The sequence below is a fragment of the Epinephelus lanceolatus genome, chromosome 14 (genome assembly GCF_041903045.1).
Source record: "Epinephelus lanceolatus isolate andai-2023 chromosome 14, ASM4190304v1, whole genome shotgun sequence".
Classification (NCBI taxonomy): domain Eukaryota; kingdom Metazoa; phylum Chordata; class Actinopteri; order Perciformes; family Serranidae; genus Epinephelus; species Epinephelus lanceolatus.
In genome coordinates this window covers 33192492-33215434 of record NC_135747.1, presented here as the reverse complement: position 1 = coordinate 33215434, position 22943 = coordinate 33192492, and the positions used below count along the sequence as shown (strand labels likewise).

The 22943-nt window shown below is 38.6% G+C and overlaps 1 protein-coding gene across 4 annotated transcripts in view; it reads right to left on the bottom strand.

The window, feature by feature from the left end:
• Positions 1-11830: 11830 nt before the first annotated feature.
• The window catches only part of plekhm3 (pleckstrin homology domain containing, family M, member 3), a 63298-nt gene continuing 52185 nt past the window's right edge, over positions 11831-22943 (bottom strand). For all 4 annotated transcript variants that reach the window (XM_033615477.2, XM_033615485.2, XM_078174642.1 and 1 more), the window contains one exon: positions 11831-18205. In XM_033615477.2, the coding sequence (XP_033471368.2) occupies positions 18043-18205 (163 nt within the window). In that variant the 3' untranslated portion in view covers positions 11831-18042. The remainder of the gene's footprint in view (positions 18206-22943) is intronic.

Below are 22943 nucleotides of genomic sequence, written 5' to 3'. Positions count from 1 at the left end.
ATTATTCTCATTATTAAATTGACAGTTCTGAGATGAATATTAGATATCGTTAATGTCTGACTACATTTTTCTTACTCAGCGTTTAATTCTGAATTGTGAAATATTGGACTGTCGTCACCAGCCATAAGCAAGTTTGCATATAAAGTGCTTTATATGAGACAAAGAAAAGTAATTATAATTAAAAAAATATGATGAATAATGAAATGATTTTAAAAAATAATAGACACAATGAGAGAAAATGTATTAAAGTTTGATAAAATAATAAAATGAGGAAAATTAAAGCACTTTAAAGAATGAACTCAAATTAAAGTGGACAAACAGCGCATAATACAGTTTAACAGTAGTTTCAGTGCAGTAATAGAAAGTACACTTTATTCCAGTGCTCAGTGTAATTTTAATGTACTTGTTCTCGAGTATTTCCATTTTATGTTTCTATGTTGTTTCATATGACAGTTTTTATTAATACAATACTTTCACCAATTTGTCATTTATTAAACTTTTTGGCTTTTATTTTCTACACAAGTATAAAACCTGAAAATGCTGTTTGCACGTGAATGCATCACCACTAATAATCCAATATTAGCCCATAATAAACTTCATAAATTAATGTTTCACTTAAAAAAAAAAACGATTCTCTGTAATGAGTGATTTTACTTTTGATTTAAGTACATTTTGCTGTAACACTAAGTAACATTTGTTCTTTTCCTCAAGTTTTGAATACATGATCTAAATAGTGTTTTTGCCACTTAAAGAAAAGATCTAACTATTCATTTAAACACTGTAATTCAGTTAAACTTCTGGTCTCCAGTATAATCTTAAGAAAACTGTCCGTCTTAATCTGGATGTGTCATTTATAAAACACTTCACGTAGAATCCACACAGGTTGAATTCATTAAAACTGACTTGTTTATTTCCTGTTTCATTCTGCAGCTCAGTGAAGCCTGAAGCCAAAAAACTTCTTTTGACACGCTCCATGTTGGATTGGTTTCCAACTGACAGCACCTGAACGCATCAGTGAGTTCTATTTATGACTTCCTGCATTAGGAGGAAGGAGTTCACCAGGAGAGCTTGAAGGTATTGGATGATGGATGAGGTCTCTCCACCCACTGACACCCCGACCACACACACACACACACACACACACATACACACACACACACACACACACACTTATAGTTAATGTTAATAGTGACAGGTATATTTTACAGTTTTAGTTTATTTTCTCTGCTCATTGCTTGTTTCTTTCGTCGCAGTATTTTTAGACGTTTAGACAAACACAAACGCCACAGAGAACACTGTGTGGGGACACCAGTTGAATATTCACGAGTCCATGTGTTAAACGTCCTTTTAATTGTCCACAGACATTCATGGTGAGCGTGCGTCCATGCCTCCTGAAATAAATACAGTCCATTTCTCCCATTTTCTAAGGAATATTGCTCCTCTAAACCTCTGAGAAAATTTTATCGTTTCCATTCCTTGATTATGTCCGTCCATTGTTTAATGCTTGGAGGCTCTTTTTCCTTCTGTCTTTTTGCCCCAGCGTTCCCAGAGGGAGCAAATTTATCTTTTAATCAGTGCTTTCAATATCACGATGCACACTCAGGTGTATTTCTACAGGGATATTAAGATGCAGTTTGTTCACAAACACTGTTCCTGACTTCTGACAGACCTCCTGTCAAAGTTTGACGTTTCCTCTCAGCTCTGATTTCACTGAAGACGACAACAGGACAGGATGGACTGACACATCTAACACACATACAACAGACATAAAAACATGCACACTCATAGCAATCTGAATTCTTATGATTCACCATTTATTTCTAATGTTCATACTGTATTTTCAAATAAGTTTTTTGTTGCCATGGCAAAGAGGACCCCTCATTTCTCAGTTCAAGTCAATTTTAGTTTTTTATTGCCCCAAATCACAGATTTGCCTCAGAGGATTTTACAGTCAGTGAGACAATAAGAGTTTGTTACATCAAAGGGCCGACAGGTAAAGTTACAACAGGACTGTCACGTAAATGATGTCAGAGGTGTTGACCCGAAAAAAAAATTCACAATGTAATCCTTCTGTTTAGTGAACGGACTGAAGTCTGTACGTAAACGTGATGTGTAAATTAATCTTTTTAGTTTTTTTTCTCTTTTAAAACTGAAATTAATGTACAGATATTCCTGATCACTCAATCTGTTTTCAATGTATCTATTTATTGATTGTTTTATTTCTAAATCTGTCTCAAACTAAAACTGTTATTTGCTGAATTATTTGCTTTTTATTTTGCACTTAAGTATCAGTTATTTTATTGCAGATTTTATTGCAGATCCTCCATCATGTTTCCTTTGTAGATAAGTTTTTCTTTGTTTTTCACTCTTATGGAAAACTGGGTGTCTGTTTCATATTTCTAAGAATTAGAAACACATTGGAACACTCAGATTTATGATTTATTTTTTAAATCATATTATATTTTCTTCATGATCTCTTATGTTATCAATATGGCTGCTATCCCAAAAACTTTAATTTACACACACATTTTCACCCAGACTGAGTTGTAGGAATATTATCTAACTTTACAAGCTTCTGCAGATTGTTCCACGTGTGTGCTGCAGAGTATTTAAGAGCCAGTTTCCTGATTTCAGTATTACCATGATGATTTTCTAGAACCAAACACATATAGTGAGTGAACACTGCCAGTACTGAACATTGATGTCTAAACATGATTACATCAAAAATCTGTGGAGCTCAGTAACTGCATGACTCTGCTCTCCTTCTATACACACACACACACACACACACACACACACACACACACACACACACACACACACACACACAGAGCAACATCCCACATCGGACAAAGGTCACAGCGCTCTCTGGGGGACAAAGGTCTTAAAGGGTGTGTGTGTGTTTGTGTGTGTGTGTATATGTGTGTGTGATCAACACATCAGCGGAGACAAGTCTCTCTGCGTTTCATTTACCTTCACTCAGATGACTTTGACTAATGAAAACAAACAGTGACGAGTTCATGTGTAAAGCCTGGACTGAATCAATCTCTCATGGGTACACACACACACAAGCACACACACACACACACACACGCTTATGTGACGTGTTGTGGTGATTTTCCCAGCTTTAGGTGAGAACACAAGTAGACGTAGATGTGACCTGCATCACTTGCTGATCAGGTAACCACATGATACACACACACACACACACACACACACACACACACACACACACACACACACACACACACACACACACAGATTTGTACTTGGACCCTCACTGACATGACCACCACCTTTAACCCTCACACACACATCTGAACAAGACCACAACACCTGAAACAAACTATGCAAATATGTTGTGTTCGATGTATATATGTAAAACCAATAACCTGCTGCCTACATTACCCATAATGCACCTCCACCACAGACAGCTGGATCAGAGAGTCCTGAATCAGGTCGGGTCAGGTGACCAGCAAAAAGGTGATTTGAGGGTGGTACTTTGTCTTCATTTTATTTCTGGGTGCTGAATGATAAATATGTTAAAGTAAAATAATTTAATTTAATGTTGTCTGGACAACGTCACGCAGTTACAACAGCTTCCCATTTGGGGGCAGTATTGCCCGAGACGACCACTGAGCAGGAAGCAAAAAAGCATGAGGAAGAAGTAAAACACAGCTCATCAATTGACCAGGACCGAAAACAGAAATCCATCCCCTTTAACCGGCTTGGTCACCACAAAAACAATGCACTGCGCTCTACGTCACTTCCTCTCTTTGGTTCACTTCCTCTCTTTGGTTTGCTGGATAGTCCATTTGCATTTCCCACAGTGAGCGAACCACACCAGGGTTCACTTGCAAGTGAACCGAGACCCCCAGTTTTCAAACGGACCAGGGTTCGCTCATTCGGACCGCACCAGAGTTTGAATGAGCGTTCACACCACTCCAAACGAACCAAACTATCTGTGGAAGCGGACCATGGTTTGTTTAAAGCGGACCAAATAGCGGCAGTGTGAATGCGTCCTAACTCTGCACCAACAGATGCTGACTCAAATGGTAAATGGACCTGCATTTGTATAGCGCCTTTCTAGTCATCTAGTGACCACTCAAAGCGCTTTTTACACTATGAGTCACCCATTCACACACACATTCATACACTGGTGGCCGAGGCTACCGTACAAGGTGCCACCTGCTACTCAGTTTTAACACACTCACATACCAATGGAACAGCCATCGGGAGCAATTTGGGGTTCAGTATCTTGCTCAAGGATACTTCGACATGCAGCCTGGAGGAGCCCGGGATCGAACCGCTGATCTTTCGATTGGTGGACGACCCACTCTACCTCTGAGCCACAGAGTTACATCACTCGAGGCAGTTTATTAGATCTCACTCAGCTCTCTCTGTAACCACAAGAGACATTTACTACCTTATCAACAGATTTCTACCTTAACCTTTTGAAACCTGGAACGACATCTCTTTCCTTGTGCTGCTTTCAGACGGCCTTTGCAAGTATTTAAGGTGCAGGGTGTGGATGGGATTCGCCCTGAGATGCTGAAGGCCGTGGATATTGTTGGGCTGTCTTGGCTGATAACCTTTTCAGTGTCGTGTGGAGTGGCAGACCCGGGTGTTGGTGGTTTCCATTTTCAAAAAAGGGGGCCAGAGGGTGTTCTCCAACTACTGGGGTGTCACACTGCTCAGCCTCCCTGGGAAAGTTTACTCCAGGCTGCTGGAAACGAGGCTCTGACTGATTGTTGAACTTGGATTCAGGAGAAGCAATGCGGATTCCGTCCTGGTCGTCGAACAGTTTGTCTTGTAGTCTGACGAATTCACCGACTGTACAAACATTAGCTGTAGCTGTAGTCGAATATTTAAAGAGTTTTTGCAGCTCTTGTGGTCTTGTCTTCAGCTAAATGACCACTTTCTTGATTAAATCCAAATCTATTTTCTTGTACTTTTATCGTGATGGTTGACAGAGAGGACACGCGGGCAAACAAATCTGCGAGTTTCTATTGACTTGATTATAATCTCTCTGCCTCTAAACCTCTCTTTGTGTTCAGTCTGAACACACCTCTGAGGCTATTTACTTACAAACTTTACTACAGAACATTTTCTCTTCAAAGCATACTGTAGATTGTGTGGCAGCCACTTTCATGTCAGCGCTGCATGAGAATCAACATGCAGAGACTTGGCGCCTGTTTGAGTGAGGTGATCTGTCACAGTGAACAAACATCACGTCTGCTTTTGTTGTCACAGTTAATGTTGTGGCAGACTTTCTCTCTTACATTGATCTGTGTTTACGTCTGGCTGCATGGAGTCCCTGCAAGTTGATTTTGACTTGGTGGTGGCATGAATGGAAACAAATCGAGAGAGACAGTTTGAAAAGTCTTAAAACTTAGAGTTCAGTGACATACCTGAGAGTACTTTAATATCTAAAGCTGTGAATTTCTACAGGCAGAGGTGCTGTGGGAGTCTCTTGTTAATTTTGTTTGCTGATACTACAGGGGCTTATATTGTTGATTTTGATGCATTCAGAGTACAAAAATCTGTAGACTTTATTGGCATTTTCATCAAGAACAAGACGCTACAAGTCACTCAGTATGTTTAGCTGCACAGTTAGGTCAAGGTACAGTTGTAGCTCAACTAGGCCATTTATTTGGACTACTGTCCCTGTCCCAGTACACAAGCACAGGAGTGGAATCAATTTATTGACCGAAGTATGTCTGACTCCGCTCTTATAGGTGGCGAAATGCCCCCTTACAGCTTGTTAGTACTGGACCTTTTTTCTGGTTGACCTACCCAGTCTCACTCCGAAGTCGTCAAAATCCAGTGCTTAGACAGTGACTTGCGGTGTCAGACACTGACGAAAAAAGCCATCCTTTAACATCGGCATGATACGCAAACAGTTATAACAAACAAGAATAAAAGTTAAGGTGACAAAAGTCCAAGTAGGGTGAGAGAGAGTGGTGGTGGATGGGTCAAACAAACATGCACTTTAACCCAGGAGAGCAGTGTTCATGTCCCCTAAGATTATAAAGCCAAACCCTGTTCTGTTGTCCTAAACCTGACCACGTGCGTTAGTTGTTGAAGGAAAAAAAAACATGAATTTGCAGTGTTGTACCAATGTAGTGCTTTTATTTTGAAAGAAGACAATACATGTAACAGGCAGAACGTGACACGGCATCCCAGAATGTCAACAACCAACGCACCCAGGGTACCTTTCAAGTTGTCTCTGGGCATGGAAATTCCATGACCAAATGTCGATATGTGACAAGGTCGGTGTGCGAATGTGTTGGATTTCACCCGTTCTTCCTGCAAAAGGCTTCTACCTCTGTGAGATTCTTGGGCCGTCTTCATGCACTGCTGTTTGAGGTCTATCCACAGATTTTTAATGATGGTTAGGTCGGGGGACTGTGAGGGCCAGGGCAAAACCTTCAGCCTTTTTTTATAGATGGTATGATGTTTGCTTGAATCCATTCTTCCCTCTACCTGTGAAATGTTCCCTGTGCCACTGGCTGTAACACAAGCCCAAAGCATGATCGATCCACCTCTGTGTTTAACAGTTGGACAGGTGTTCCTTTCTTCCCCAAACATACCTTTTCTCATTGTGTCCAAAAAGCTCTGTTTTAACTTCATCAATCCACAGGACTTGTTTCCAAAATGCATCAGGCTTGTTTCGATGTTCCTTTGCAAACTTCAGATGCTGAATTTTGTGTTGAAAAGGTTTTCTTCTGATGACTCTTCCATGAAGGTCATATTTGTACAGGTGTCGCAGTAGAACAGTGCACCTCCACTCCAGAGTCTGATAAATCTTCCTGCAGGTCTTTTGCAGTCAAACTGGGGTTTTGATTTGCCTTTTGTAGTAACCCTACAAGCAGATCTTTTGGAAAGTTTTCTTGGCCTTCCAGACCTCAATTTGACCTCCACAGTTCCTGTCAACTGACATTTCTTAATGACATGACAAAATGAGGAAACAGCTTCCTGGAAACACTTTGGTATCGTCTTACAGTCTTCTCCTGCTTTGTGGGCATCAGTTATTTTAGCTTTCAGAGAGCTAGGCAGCTGTTTGGAGGAGCCCATGACTGCTGATTGTTGGGACAAGGTTTCAGGAGTCAGAATAATTATAAAGCTTTGAAATTTGCATCACCTGGCCTTTCCTAATGATGATTGTGAGCAAGCTAATTAAGGTCTGAGACCCTGTTAAAGGTTGTCTGAGAGCTCAAATGTCTTGGGGAGTCCAAACTTTTACACGGTGCTCCTTTAATTTGTTTCTCTCTAAAATTGCACAAAACAAAAATTAATGCAGTAATCTTGCTTAAAAAGTCGCTAAGCACGTGTCATCTTAGATGCCATGCCTTTGGGAGATCAGTTCGTCTTCAGTTCACTTTCCACAGTAAAAGACATTTTGACCAGGGGTGCCCAAACGTTAGCATGCCTCAGTATGATATTGTTTTAACAGAGAGATGTCATTTGAAACAGCCGCTGTCAGCTTCAGATATCAGAGCTGTTACATGTCAGAGCCTTTTGAAACAACATCTGTTCCTCTGTGGTTTAATTTCCCCTCCCTGTCGGCTCATACAGGTGTCTGCACAAAGCCTCTGCGCACACACACACACACACACACACACACACACACACACACACATGCACACATTCTGATGTGTGATAAGACTCTGACAAATGTTTAATAGTAACTGATTTAATCTCTCATCAATCATTTAGTGTTATCAGTTATATTTGGATTGTAGTTTATTGTTTTCAGTTTTATTTTATTCTGACAGAGGCGGAGCTACAGTCTATTAAAACCAGCGATAGGTGAACTCGGTTCTGTTTAAATTCAGTCAGTCCCTCCATTAACATTAATCTGGTACTACTGATTTAACCAGACCTTCCTAGACCCTAGAGTTTCCACCACAAACTTGCTCTTAAATGTGGGCAGGGTTGTTGTCACTCACTGCTCCGTCCAGCACTCACTGTATTTCCTCATTACCGGTGACACAGATGGAAGTCTGCACCTCGTTTATCGTCCACAGAACGGGGTTAACAGGGCTTAACGCAGCTGTCAGTCATGTCAATCACTGCTTGTGAGCTGCAGACATACAAACTGGGCAGCGGCTAGTCAAATATTTCCCGGTTATCACGCCACCTGTAAACTTAATAAGATTAATTTACTCCTGTTTGTTGCTTCAGTGATTTCCTGTTGTGACCGTGCTGTCGCCTGGTGAGGAAGTTATGTTATGCCACATTACAAACACATTCTAATAAGAGTTTGAGTAGCAGAAAAAAAACAGTGGATGTACCCTTTAACACTGACAAAAGCACACAGACAATCCGCTCAGCTCGAACCTGCTGAAAGCTTCAACGTGGCCAAACGAGCCTCTGAACAACCGGGTCACTGGGAACACTGGGGCCCTGCCAGCTTTTGTGTAGCAGCTCGCTAAATGTCCGGGGAGGGGGCACTGTGTGTGTGTGTGTGTGTGTGTGTGTGTGTGTATGTGTGTGTGTACACCCTCCTCTCATGTTGGGAGAGCAGAGGCCCAGTCCTTCACTCCCCTGTGACCGTTGTCCACCTCCCCCCCTCCTCCTCTCTTTTTCTTTCCTCCGTCCTCTTTTTCTCCTTAAACTGTCTTTTGTTTTCATTTTCGTTGGCATTTCTGCTCCGTCGTTGTTCGGGCCCTAAATGAGTCTTGACTGGCTCGCGGGCCATTGGAGAAGCACAAAGGACTTCGTTCTACTCGCTACAGTTGATCCATTGTGGGCGTCCCACAATGCACTAATTGGCGATGACAATTAAGCGTGGTCAACACTCAGCTTCAATTTGCCCGCTGCTCGACATACATCGATTCAAGCCCTGAGCTCCCCGTGCTCTCAGACAATATGCATATTCACTCAGGCAGGTTTACGTGCACCTTTTTATTCACGGGAATCTGTTTTCTTCTCTCGGCTCAGTCTGAGGCTGAGATCACAACCTGACAGCCAGCCACAAACTGACACGTTATCGTTTGTCATCTCACCAAACTTTGAGCTGGTTGTAGAGCCTCAAAACAGTCTCACCAAAAGGTCCATTAGTGGCTGCTCTGGAGCTTTCAATCACATCGAACAGTCTTTTTCAGCAGACTGAGTTTAAACCATTTGTCAAGAAGATTGTTGTGAAATGGAGATGTTAAAATGCTAAATGCTAATGCAGTGCTAACATGCTGAATTAGCGCAGAAACAGCAAACTACAGTAGTTACAACAAATTTAAGATTTGAGATTCTGGCTGCTTTCAGACCTAGAGTCGTCTCCTTTGGTCTGAATCAGGGACTAATTTTGTCACAAAGTTGTATAATTGTCTAGAGTTGGTTCGTGTTCTCACGGCAGCATTTACAAGAGGACCAGATCAAATGCCTTGTGTGAGAAAGCTGCTCTTGATTGGTCAGAATTTCCATGATGGAAAAATCCAGGAACTAAAGCAAACGTTGAAGAAGAGTCAGAGATACTGGATGAAGCGAGATACCCAACTCAGCTCACTTCCTGATTCAGTGACGTCAGCGCCACGCCCCCGTAGGAGACTTGCGGCAGCTGTGAATGTATTGTCGTCAATGAGGAAAATGAACGTGATCACAATTTATGGTCAATTCTTTCGCCCAGTAGTCACTAAAGTAAATATTGGGTTCATTTTCCACAAGCCACACATCTTACCAATATTCTGACACTAAAGCTGCATTTTTCATCCGCACAGATCAAGAGAAAGTTAACTGTTTGAGCCCTGTCCGTCTCAGAAAACAAGTTCTCGCGAGATCTTGTGATCTTGATAAACAGGCGGTAAAATCACAGTTAGCTTACAAACAGTTATTTACCGCTAGTAATAAATAAAAAATGCCCAAGCTTTGTGCAGCAATAGGCTGCAATAATAGGAAGAATGTATTTTCATTCCACCTGCTTCTCGATCCGCATACACAGACGTCCACAGAGCCTCTGTTCAACATGGTGGTGGGGAGGGGGGCTGAGGGAGAACAGGCTCTGATTGGAGGGAGAGCTAACCACGCCCACTTAGGAGACAGGAAGAGTAACCGTTTTCTTAACATTGGATAAGCCTACAGTTGGGTATCTCCCTTCATCCAATATCTCTGGAAGAGTACACTTGCAAGATAAATGTGACACTTTCTAATGTCACAATGGAGGGACAACTACGCAGGTTGATTTTAGCGCTGCTCATCGTGGACTATATTGCTGTCATTGTTCATTTTAGTCAAACCATACAGTTTGAAAACGAGGCGCGGCTCCAACTAGAAAACAATGTTTTGATGTATTGGATGTGCTGAATGTGCATATTAAGGCAGTACAGGAGGAGGTGCACATTAATAATCCTCCAGGACTGTAACATGCTCATGTTTAACCCAAACAATGTGTCATGTGACTGCAGTTGGTTCACATCCAGGTCGGAATACGTTCTCACCACAAACGAACCGCACCAGAGTTCATTTGTAACCGGACTGAGACCACCTCTTCAAGAAGGTCTCAGTCTGGTTGTTTTGGTGCACACCTGAGTGTGATTGCTGTGTTCACACCTGCCCAAACAAACCGCACTGAGGGGGCAAACAAACTTGAGTTTGATTAAACCAAACCAAACAGGGCAGGTGTGAACACACCCTTATATTAATTACATTCAGGTAAGACTCAGACCTGAGGGACTTTCTCCAGAGCTCTCCCAGTGAACAGTCAGTTCTTGTTCCTGTTTTTAATTTTCCCTTTTTACTAATTTCTTGCTAATTTTTCTGGGTTATTTCTTCTTTCCTTGCTCAGCGTACTGACTGTTTAATGATCTCCACCAATGCTTGTCATCAGGGAAGTATTAACACTGTTTAATGGGACCTTTAACATTTTGTGCGTCAGTGATATTGTGACTGTTTTCCTGTTCCTGCACATTTGTAGTCAGAGAGCCGAGGATGCTTCGACAAGAGCAGCTGTTGCTGGTTGACATGGAAACCAACGTGAAGCAGGAGTTTAGTGATGGTGGAGGTAAGCAACTTACTTTCTGTCAGTCTTGGTTGGGATTTGTCTTTTCAGAACATGGGGAAAAAAGGCAGCGAGCAACTTGGTAAGAAATGTCCCAAAATTTGCAAAAAAAAATAATAGAGTTAGATTTTTTTTTTTTTTTAAAAATTAATAGATTTTGGATTTTTTTTAAAAATTAGTAGATTTAGATTTTGTTTTAAGAATAGGGAAAATTAGTAATTGGTATTATTACATTTTAAAATTATATTACAGAATTATTATCATTTTAAGCACTTGTCCACGTCATTTCCTTTCTTTCTCTTTTTACAAATTTTTTGTTTTTAAGTTCCTCTTTTTACTAATTTCTTGCTAATTTTTTGGGTACTTTGGGTTCTTCCGTTGCTCATTGCCTTCTTCCCATGTTGTAAAGGGAAATAAAGCCAATTTTCTCGGGTTTCAAAGGGTTAAACTGCGATTAATAGTTTTTTGTGTTTTTGAACGACCATTTAAAACTGGACAAACTTCACCTGCTAACAAAGATTGTGTTATTATGTTGTTCCTTTGTTGAGGACTGTGGCTAGAATTCATAATAATCCAGTTTTATAGTGAACAATTAGAAAGACTCAAACATTAAAACTTTTTAAGTCACTCCTGCTGCATAATCCACTTGTCTGCTCTTCATCCAAGCTTCTATGTGTAGCTAGCGCTGGTAGCTCACCACTGTAAGCCAACACTGCTAACATCACAAATATTTAGCCAAAATAAACCTGCACAAAGGAAAACTGAAGAAGTAAAACGAAGCTGAACCCACAAACAACATGAGCATTTCTCCACACAGGATTCAAACACTTTGACTATTGAGAATTTGTCTTTATTGGCATCAGTGGCTAGCGGACAAACTTGAACAGAACCAGACAGGAGGATCAAAATCAGAAAATCAACTCCCTGTATTTGCATAAGAGGTTTGGCTGCGGTGAAAAAAAACAACAACAATGATTTAAAACAAGAAAAGTAACTTAAAAGTGCAAAAAGAGAGAAGAAGTTGAGTCCAGTTCTTCTTCTTAAATACTGTACAATATATTCTTCTCCAAACACATCAAGTAAAACATACTGCGCTGATGGAAATGTGTCGCAACATAAAGAACACTCTCAGTCCTGTAAATACCGATCAGTGTACTCGTCACTACAGGGTCATGATAACAGGTAAACATCATTCATGACAGGGTCGTCAACATGTTCTTATTTATGTTTCCAAATCCAGAAATGAAAATTGGCAAAACTGTAGAAAAAAAACTGAACTAAACACAAACGTACACTTCTTATGTATGAATGAACAAACTGCATAAAACAAGCAAATAAATTAAAGTTTTAAAGTGATCAGATGCACGAGTCGGCTACTGTGGCTACATACACACACCACAGAGCCCAGCAGGTAGTGGGGTCTTTATGTTTTAATTTGTGTGCACACATCAGTAAATAACGCTCTCCAGTAAGCATCAAATGTTCTATAACAACAGGAACTATTTGTCCCGAACAGTTTGGTTCAGTACGTTACAGTCCGGTATGTGATTTTCCTCAGTTAGTTGTGAGCCAAATAATTACAGACAAATTAGCTTAACACGCTCTAATTAGGGTCTACGTGCATACCTGAAATTCTTAATAGTGATTTGTGTTGAAATCATCAGCATCGTTTTACCTTACTGTTCATTTTGAACTGACATCAATGTGGAGTATATTTTTACTTTTGGCGTGTATTCTATCGCAAGTTTGGTCTTAAATTTTATTTAAAGTTGCATCAAACTGGTCTTAAAGTCTTGAATTTAACCTGTATACACCCTGCTGCCTGAAACACTTTGCCAGGAGTGCTATAATCTGTGTGCACACATTAAAAAATAAAGATCCTTTAAAACCTGCAGGGCTCCATGGACACAAATCAACAGCATGATTTACAAAAACAAACAAAAAACCAGATAAAAAAATAAAACTTCACACAGTCAAAAAACAGATTCAAAAATACTTCAACCAAAGGCTTCACAACAATATGCAGCAGTCACTAATAACTTAAACATTTATTGTTGTAATATCCTGTGTGACCCTCGAAACAAAACACAAACAACAGAAATGTCATCGACACATCAGTGCACATTTCCTGACATATTTTTAACTACACTGGGTTATTTAGTTTTAGTCTACAGTATCTGACATGCTTCATAAACATGAACAACTCAGTCTGCTCACAAAAATACATATTCACGAATAAACTCACTGCTGAGCGCAGCAACTTATTTCCCTTCAAGGTTAACGTGTGTTTATGGCTCAAACAAGCTGGAGAAATGAGGACGAGGAGCAGAGAGACGAGACGTAAAAGAGAAGATGAGGTAAAATCAGCACTGAGGAAAGGAAACAGGAAGCAGGAAGAAACAGCAGCTACGTTTCCATCCAGGTTATTACAGATTCTGGTGTCTTTAAAGCACCACAAGTTAGACACATTGTGCTAAATGTTGACCGTTTTCTGAGTGTTTTCCTTTTTTTAGACTAGTCGCCTAGTCTTAATTAAAATTTTTGTTTAGTCAACAGGGAAATTAGTCGCCAGGAACATCTCTAACGTCAGTGCAACAACGCGATTGACGGTTTCCTCCAACAACAAACGCATATGGTTAGGTTTAGGAAAATAGATCAGGGTCTAAAATCTGGGACACAAACACCACTCTCCCGGGTGAAAGTCCGTGTTTGTTGGACCTATCCGCCACCTCTCCCACCCATCCAAAAAGTTTCGCCACCTTAACTTTCGTTCTTATCCCGCCAATTTCCCCCTGACACCACTAAGCGCCGTTAAACTGTAACACAACCGGCCACGTATCATACTGACGTTAAAGGACGGCTTATTTTTTTGTTTGTTTCAGACGCCGCAAGACACTGCCCAAGCGCTGGATTTCGATGACTTCAGAGTGAGACCGGGCTCTTTGACTGACAGCTCTGTTACGCCACCAAGCACTACGCTAAGGTACAGTTCGGTTTGGTACGTTTTCAGCGCCTTCGGAGTGAGACTGGGTTGTTTAGGAAAGATAAATGTATCTGACAATAAAAATTAACGTAGTGGGATTAGCCTCGTCAAAAGTTTTGGAAACTCACCAAAAACTTTAAACAAAGCCCAAAACATGAATTGATTCAGAAAAGAAATTGACGAAATTTATAAAATCTTTTTTTTTCTGTTTCATTTTCCATGTAAATTTTATGTTTGGACACTCAGGATTTATCAGCTACAGCCAGCTGACAGAAACAAACCTTACTAATATTTATTTTCCCAATGTTTCAGTAAACTTAGCCTGGATGGAAACGCAGCCGGCTCTGCGGTGAAAATGTAAACATAAAGCATTTCCAGACCTTTACACATGAAAGCAGTGAGTCATAAAGGCCATCTAGGTTGCATAGAGATACTAAAAGCTAAAGCTGCTATCATGTTCGATAGATTCTGCATGGATAAAGCACGACAGGAAGTAGAATCACAGGAGGAGGAAGAGGAGAGGGAAAAGGCAACAATGAAAGAAGAAGTTACAGTAGATTATTGCCTCTGTTATTTTACAGTTCGACTGATGGAGGGAAGAAAATGTGCTCAGACAGACCGACAGAGTCTCGTTCAAGTTAAAGTCTTTTACATTAAAAGAACATTGATTTAAAATGAGTTCAAACATCGTTCAGTCCACGTCTACAAGTTCAGGGAAAAGGAGATAAGATAAAGAGGGGTTTCTATACGTCAATCACAGCCATCATTGAGTTTATTATCTTATTATTATGATTATTTGTAAAACACCACAAGAATGGCTCCAGTTATTTTCCAAGTAAACCCAAGTCTAATCAAATACTCTCCCGAAGACTCAAATATGACTGTAAAACTTTTGTACTGTATACAAAACGTCCATAGAAGCTTATGAAACCATCCCTGCAGTATGAAACACCTCCCCACTGTGGATCCATTTGTTCCAAACACTCTCTAAAATACAACTTAAGACACAAGGTAATGTTGTACAGAAAGAGGTGATGTCAGTTTTGGAAAAATGAGCACTAAATATTATTTAACTGTGGTTTTATGATTTATGTTATCAATTAATTTTCTTTATAAATACATAAATTCCTCACAATTTCCTCAAGTTTAGGGCAACATCTTCAAAATTATTGGTAATTTTTTTTGTCTAACCAAAAGTCTAAGAAGAAGAATACAGAAAAAAAATTGTATTGTTTTAGTGAATTACCGAGATTATTATCTCACAACTCTGACAAATGTTATCATGGAAAAAAAATACTTTTTTTTCTAAATTAACAAGATATTTTTTAATTTAGAAAGATATTTTTTTTCTTGTTAATTCAGGAAAACAAGGCAAATACCTTTTTGTCTGAAATCAATGCATTACATGGGCAAAAGAATTCTCCCATTTAAAGACCTGGAACTTGCAAACTTGCATATTTAGCAATATTATGCTAATATAATGGTATGTTTGGAACGCACAGTTCATACAGGCAGATGGTGAAATGGTGGATTGTACTGCAGGATTGGTTTGAAAAGATTCTGATGTTCTGTTTTCCTCTACGTCAAAGGCAGGTGCATACTTATTCAAGTCTGTCTTAAAACCCACACGTACATGATTCCTCCTGTTCATACTGGGCATTAAAATAAAAGTTTTTCAGATTGGACAAAATCCACAGTCCTCGTTCTGAAGTTTATATGAGGCTTCAGCTGTCTGAGTCAGATCAAGTGGAAATATTCTAAAGTTATGGTGTTTTTAGTACAAAAGTTTACTTCTTTTTTAATTCCCTAGCGGGTTCCTTGTTGATCTGAAGCAGAGGAGCAGTGACACAAAGAGGACATTTTGTATTTAACAGACCATCACTTTGGAATATACCAACTATTTGACTATGGCTCCCAACACACAGAAAGTGTTTTAGCAGTCGGAGGCTAGTCTCGCCACCAGACAATCAGAGATCTCCGCCTTCTGATAGTCTGGGGACACTCCTTTCTGAAGTGTGTTTAACACACCGGAGAAAATGGCCGGCAACAAAGCAACGTCTCTTGCATTTTTGAAAAGGACACGCCCTCCCGGAAATGTGCGCTCCGCCTTTACTCGTCCGCAAGGAAACAAACACACAGAGAGCTTGAAAATGGATGCCGAGAGATTTAACTGTTTTATCAAACGTGTGCTCAGTCCACAAGATTGTGGAAATGAAGGACTTACAGCGACTGTTTAAAATTTTTAACGCAGTCAGACTATGTTTACGAGCACAAGAGTTCAGCGAGCCACCGAAGGACCGCCCTGCAGATTTACTATTGGTTCTGCAACGTAGGGAGTTTTTTTAAACTCTGAAATTGTATCCGCCCATCTAAACACAAAACCAGGGAGAAAGACATCAGTCTTTAGTTAAGCAAAGCATCTAAACTGACTCACACTGACTTGTGAGTCTAGTTGGAGGCAGCTTTTTGTGATTGTTTTTAATGAAAATTAACCTTTTTGCTCACGGTTTTTGCGTTACTACGCACCTCATGTATCTGCACTCCAGGCACCTATTTATTGAAGACCTATAATTCACCTCCTCAAGCTGAAAAATTTCAACACAGCGGAAAAGCGCCCTATGTCACCTCTTTTTTCGTCATCTTTTTTCCCATTGTCCAATCGGATGTTTTGAGAGGCGGGCCTTCTGTGGTGGTCAACAATGGAGGAGAAACTGGTGGTAGCAGCTATACGGCCCGACAACAGACAGCAGGTTGTCAAACTGCCCCCGAGTCATCCTAAAATATGCCTGGAAATGAGGAGAAGCTCCTGGACCGACTGGTGGTACTCCCCATGATCCACCCTCTTTTTTGGGTCTCATGTACCCACACAGATCTCTGTTTCCCTGTGCCCAACAAACTATTTACTGACAGCCTCTCACCCTCAACCAGAGCTACAGCAAGTGCCCTCTGCCTCAACATTTTAGTAACTGGATACTAATTACTGTGACATAAGAAAATGGTGGATTGATTACACGGGAAGGTTAGTGTAAGGACGCGATGGCGCGGTTGCCTGGCAATAAAAAGGCGCAGCAAGTGTTCAGTGCACCTCGCCTTTTGTAACCTGCAAAACCCTTTCTGTGTGATCAGGGCCTCAGTCTGCTGAAGCTTCACAGTAACTTCCACTGAAATCTATTTAGAAAGGGATCTTTTTAATTGTCTGAACAGAAGGAAATACTACAGAAAGCAAAACCTGTTTTGGAGCTCACAAGAGCACATCATTTATTCTTTTACGACAGACTTGAAAAAATTTGGACCTGCCCTTTAATATGTGACTCCATTATAACATGACATGAATTCAAGTTGACTGCAGCTGTTTTTCTCTGTGAAGAAGGAAACTACAAACCTTTTACAGCCATGTTTAGATGCTACAGTGTGTCAGGGTCATACACTGAAACACTTCTGGGTGGAGTAACTTTAACATAAGCTGGGCTGTATCATAGATTAGTCAGTTGGTTTTTTTTAATCAATCATTTAGTCTGTAAACAAAGACAAAAAACTTGATCACCTGTTCCCACAGGCAAAGAGATGTTTTCAGTTTACTTATTTGTTTGACCAACAGGTTAAAGAACAAAAGAAAAACAGCAGATCTTCACATTTGAGAGGCTGAAAATTCATTTCATCACTAAACTTGTGCCGGAAGACGTTGGTAAGAATTAAGTCTGAATGTCTCCAGTTCATCAGCTGTGATGTGGAATAAGTGAAGGTAGTGAGGTGGTAAAGGGATGAAGATGGCGGAGGACGACCTTGACGTGTGATGTTTGACTACAAAATACAGGTGGTTCAGTCCGGTGCAGCAGTTCTTCAGTTGGTTTTCTCCCTGCTCGTTACAGAAGGACAAAGAGGGTTTTGCTTAGGTGTGTGTGTGTTAGTAGGTGTACACACACATAAACACAAACCTGACGACGCTTCAAGCTCCGTTAAAGAATTTGTCCCGTAGACACACATGAATCAGAAGAACAGGCACTTTGTCCAGCGTCATGGCCGGGCAGCACCCTGACTGTTACTGCGTTTGTGTTTCTGACTCTCAGGTGTCCTGGAACGGCAGGTGAAAGCACCCGGGGCTGTCGTCGTCAGGTGACCAGAAGGATGACGGCCTCTTGTGGTGGAGCTCTCGGCGAACACAGCGAGGACACGGCTGAGCTTTCTGACGACACTCGGTGTGGAACACAGCGCCGCAGCCATCACACCTGCAAACAAAGAGATCAACACGTAGGTCCGTCATCGAGCTACTTGTGTGAGAAGACTATCAGTGTGTCTCAATGCCATATGACACCAGTGTACAGTTCTATTGAAGACCTATTTTATCATTAAAAACAAAACTCAAACCACTAGAAACTAAAACAAGTAAAAATGCTGAAATTACAAATTCTGAAATACACTGTCATGACATTTTCGAAACTTAAGTGTCAAAATTCTTTATAATGATTTATTATAACAACATCCAAGCATGTAAAATATTATATCTAAATCGATTTGAATTAAACACAAAATGAACTGTGGCAATGTTAATTTTGTTTTCATAACTAAAACGACAAGAAACTTTTAAAAAACAAAAAAATATGATGCCATGTATTACATTTTTCGCCAATAAATTAAAATTAAATAGACAATGAACTAGTCACTGTTTTAATGCAAAGTCTTATTGAAAACATTTGGTTGGTGCTACAGTCAAAAACCACTCAAGTAAAAATGTTGAAATCCAAAATTTTGAGTTATCCCATTTTTTTATGATATGACATTTAAAAACAAATATTTACAGACGACTCCTTTTTTTTGAACGACAAAAATGAGGCTACAGGCTAGATAACCTTTAAAGGTAAAAATATGAAGCAATGTATTAAATTTGTCATCATCAAAAACAAAATGATAATGTGAAATAGACAAGACAAGTGGAAAAAAACTAAATACTGCTTTAAAACAGTCTTATTTAACGGTCTACATGCATGCAACAAACTGGAGTTATCCATTAAGTATTGGTACTGCAGGCTGTTTAAATCCAGTTATTACTAATTTCCTGCACCGTCGGTGTCTGAGTAAGAGTCAACAGAGTCAAGCTCAGTTCCAGTAAGTACAGTAGATACAGCTGTTATCAGTTAACACTTCACACTTCCTTCACAAGTCATAAAACACAACTCAACAAGGAGGGTGTGTATGTGTGTGAGTGATAGCACAGACTGTGTGCCAGTGTTTCTTCTAGGAATCAGTCCTGATGGCCTCTTATCTCTGCTGTCTGTCACTCTGAGTTTCAGTGACGACGATGAAGCTCTGGACTCTCTTAAGTGTACATGATGGGAATAACCGTCCACACCCACACACGACACTTTAATGCCAATTAGTGTCACTAACAAGCAACAGAAACCCAGAGAGAAACGTGCTCACGTACACATTTCATTTCTTTACTTTGGTAGTGTCTATTCCCACAATTATGTTTTTATGTGTCCAGGTTTTAACATGTGAAGGTTAATGTCAATCTTATTTTTTTATTTGCTTTTTTAAATTTTCATAACAACAAGTCATATTATAGTATGTCGTCCAAAACCATGAAAAAAAATCATAGTATAGTATGTCATATAAAACCATGAAATGAAAGTCATAGTATAGTGTGTCGTCCAAAATCATGAAAAAAAGTCATAGTATAGCATGTCGTCCAAAACCATGAAAAAAAAGTCATAGTATGTCGTCCAAAACCATGAAAAAAGTCATAGTATAGTATGTCCTCCAAAATCATGAAAAAAAGTCATAGTATAGCGTGTCGTCCAAAATCATGAAAAAAAAGTCATAGTATAGTGTGTCGTCCAAAACCATGAAAAAAAGTCATAGTATAGTATGTCGTCCAAAATCATGAAAAAAAGTCATAGTATAGTATGTCGTCCAAAACCATGTAAAAAAGTCATAGTATAGTATGTCATCCAAAACCATGAAAAAAAGTCATAGTATAGCATGTCGTCCAAAACCATGTAAAAAAAGTCATAGTATAGTATGTCATCCAAAACCATGAAAAAAAGTCATAGTATAGCACGTCGTCCAAAACCATGTAAAAAAAGTCATAGTATAGTATGTCGTCCAAAACCATGAAAAAAAGTCATAGTATAGTATGTCATCCAAAACCATGAAAAAAAGTCATAGTATAGCACGTCGTCCAAAACCATGTAAAAAAAGTCATAGTATAGTATGTCGTCCAAAACCATGAAAAAAAGTCATAGTATAGTATGTCGTCCAAAACCATGAAAAAACATCATAGTATAGTATGTCATATAAAACCATGAAATAAAAGTCATAGTATAGTATGTCGTCCAAAATCATGAAAAAAGTCATAGCATAGTATGTCATATAAAACCATGAAAAAAAGTCATAGTATAGCACGTCGTCCAAAACCATGAAAAAACAGTCATAGTATAGTATGTCATATAAAACCATGGAATAAAAGTCATAGTATAGTATGTCCTCCAAAATCATGAAAAAAAGTCATAGCATAGTATGTCCTCCAAAATCATGAAAAAAAGTCATAGCATAGTATGTCCTCCAAAACCATGAAAAAACATCATAGTATAGTATGTCATATAAAACCATGAAATGAAAGTCGTAGTATAGTATGTCGTCCAAAATCATGAAAAAAGTCATAGCATAGTATGTCATATAAAACCATGAAAAAAAGTCATAGTATAGCACGTCGTCCAAAACCATGAAAAAACAGTCATAGTATAGTATGTCATATAAAACCATGGAATAAAAGTCATAGCATAGTATGTCCTCCAAAATCATGAAAAAAAGTCATAGCGTAGTATGTCCTCCAAAATCATGAAAAAAAGTCATAGTATAGCACGTCGTCCAAAACCATGAAAAAACAGTCATAGTATAGTATGTCATATAAAACCATGAAATGAAAGTCGTAGTATAGTATGTCGTCCAAAATCATGAAAAAAGTCATAGCATAGTATGTCATATAAAACCATGAAATAAAAGTCATAGCATAGTATGTCGTCCATAATTATGAAAACAAGTCATAGTATAGTATGTCATCCAAAACCATGAAAAAAAGTCATAGTATAGCATGTCGTCCAAAACCATGTAAAAAAAGTCATAGTATAGCACGTCGTCCAAAACCATGTAAAAAAAGTCATAGTATAGTATGTCATATAAAACCATGAAATGAAAATCGTAGTATAGTATGTCGTCCAAAATCATGAAAAAAAGTCATAGTATAGTATGTCGTCCAAAACCATGAAAAAACATCATAGTATAGTATGTCATATAAAACCATGAAATGAAAATCGTAGTATAGTATGTCGTCCAAAATCATGAAAAAAGTCATAGCATAGTATGTCATATAAAACCATGAAATAAAAGTCATAGCATAGTATGTCCTCCAAAATCATGAAAAAAAGTCATAGTATAGTATGTCGTCCAAAACCATGAAAAAACATCATAGTATAGTATGTCATATAAAACCATGAAATAAAAGTCATAGTATAGTATGTCGTCCAAAATCATGAAAAAAGTCATAGCATAGTATGTCATATAAAACCATGAAAAAAAGTCATAGTATAGCACGTCGTCCAAAACCATGAAAAAACAGTCATAGTATAGTATCTCATATAAAACCATGGAATAAAAGTCATAGCATAGTATGTCGTCCAAAACCATGAAAAAACATCATAGTATAGTATGTCATATAAAACCATGAAATAAAAGTCATAGTATAGTATGTCGTCCAAAATCATGAAAAAAGTCATAGCATAGTATGTCATATAAAACCATGAAAAAAAGTCATAGTATAGCACGTCGTCCAAAACCATGAAAAAACAGTCATAGTATAGTATCTCATATAAAACCATGGAATAAAAGTCATAGTATAGCATGTCGTCCAAAATCATGACAAAAAGTCATAGTATAGTACGTCGTCCAAAACCATGTAAAAAAGTCATAGTATAGTATGTCGTCCAAAATCATGAAAAAAAAGTCATAGTACAGTATGTCGTCCAAAACCATAAAAAAAATCATAGTATAGTATGTCATATAAAACCATGAAATGAAAATCGTAGTATAGTATGTCCTCCAAAATCATGAAAAAAAGTCATAGCATAGTATGTCATTTAAAACCATGAAATAAAAGTCACAGCATAGTATGTCCTCCAAAATCATGAAAAAAGTCATAGTATAGTATGTCGTCCAAAACCATGAAAAAACATCATAGTATAGTATGTCATATAAAACCATGAAATAAAAGTCATAGCATAGTATGTCGTCCATAATTATGAAAACAAGTCATAGTATAGTATGTCGTCCAAAACCATGAAAAAAAAGTCATAGTATAGTATGTCGTCCAAAATCATGAAAAAAGTTATAGTATAGCATGTCGTCCAAAATCATGAAAAAACATCATAGTATTGTATGTCATATAAAACCATGAAATAAAAGTCATAGTATAGTATGTCGTCCAAAACCATGAAAAAAAAGTCATAGTATAGTATGTCGTCCAAAATCATGAAAAAAGTTATAGTATAGCATGTCGTCCAAAATCATGAAAAAACATCATAGTATTGTATGTCATATAAAACCATGAAATAAAAGTCATAGTATAGTATGTCGTCCAAAACCATGAAAAAAAGTCATAGTATGTCGTCCAAAACCATGAAAAAAAAGTCATAGTATAGCATGTCAAAATAATTTCATGAAAAGTATTAGTAGCATAGTATTTCGGAAAGTTTCATGAAAAAAGTCATAGTACAGTGAGTCAAACATTTTTCATGAATTAGTCATAGTATAGTTTGTCTGAAAATTTCATGGAAAAAGTCATAGTATAATATGTTGGAAAATGTCATGAAAATAGTCCTAGTATAGTATGTCATAACAATTTCACAAAAAAAGGTCACTGGATACTATGCATTAAAAAAAAAAAAAAAATGAAATAAGTCATGGTATACT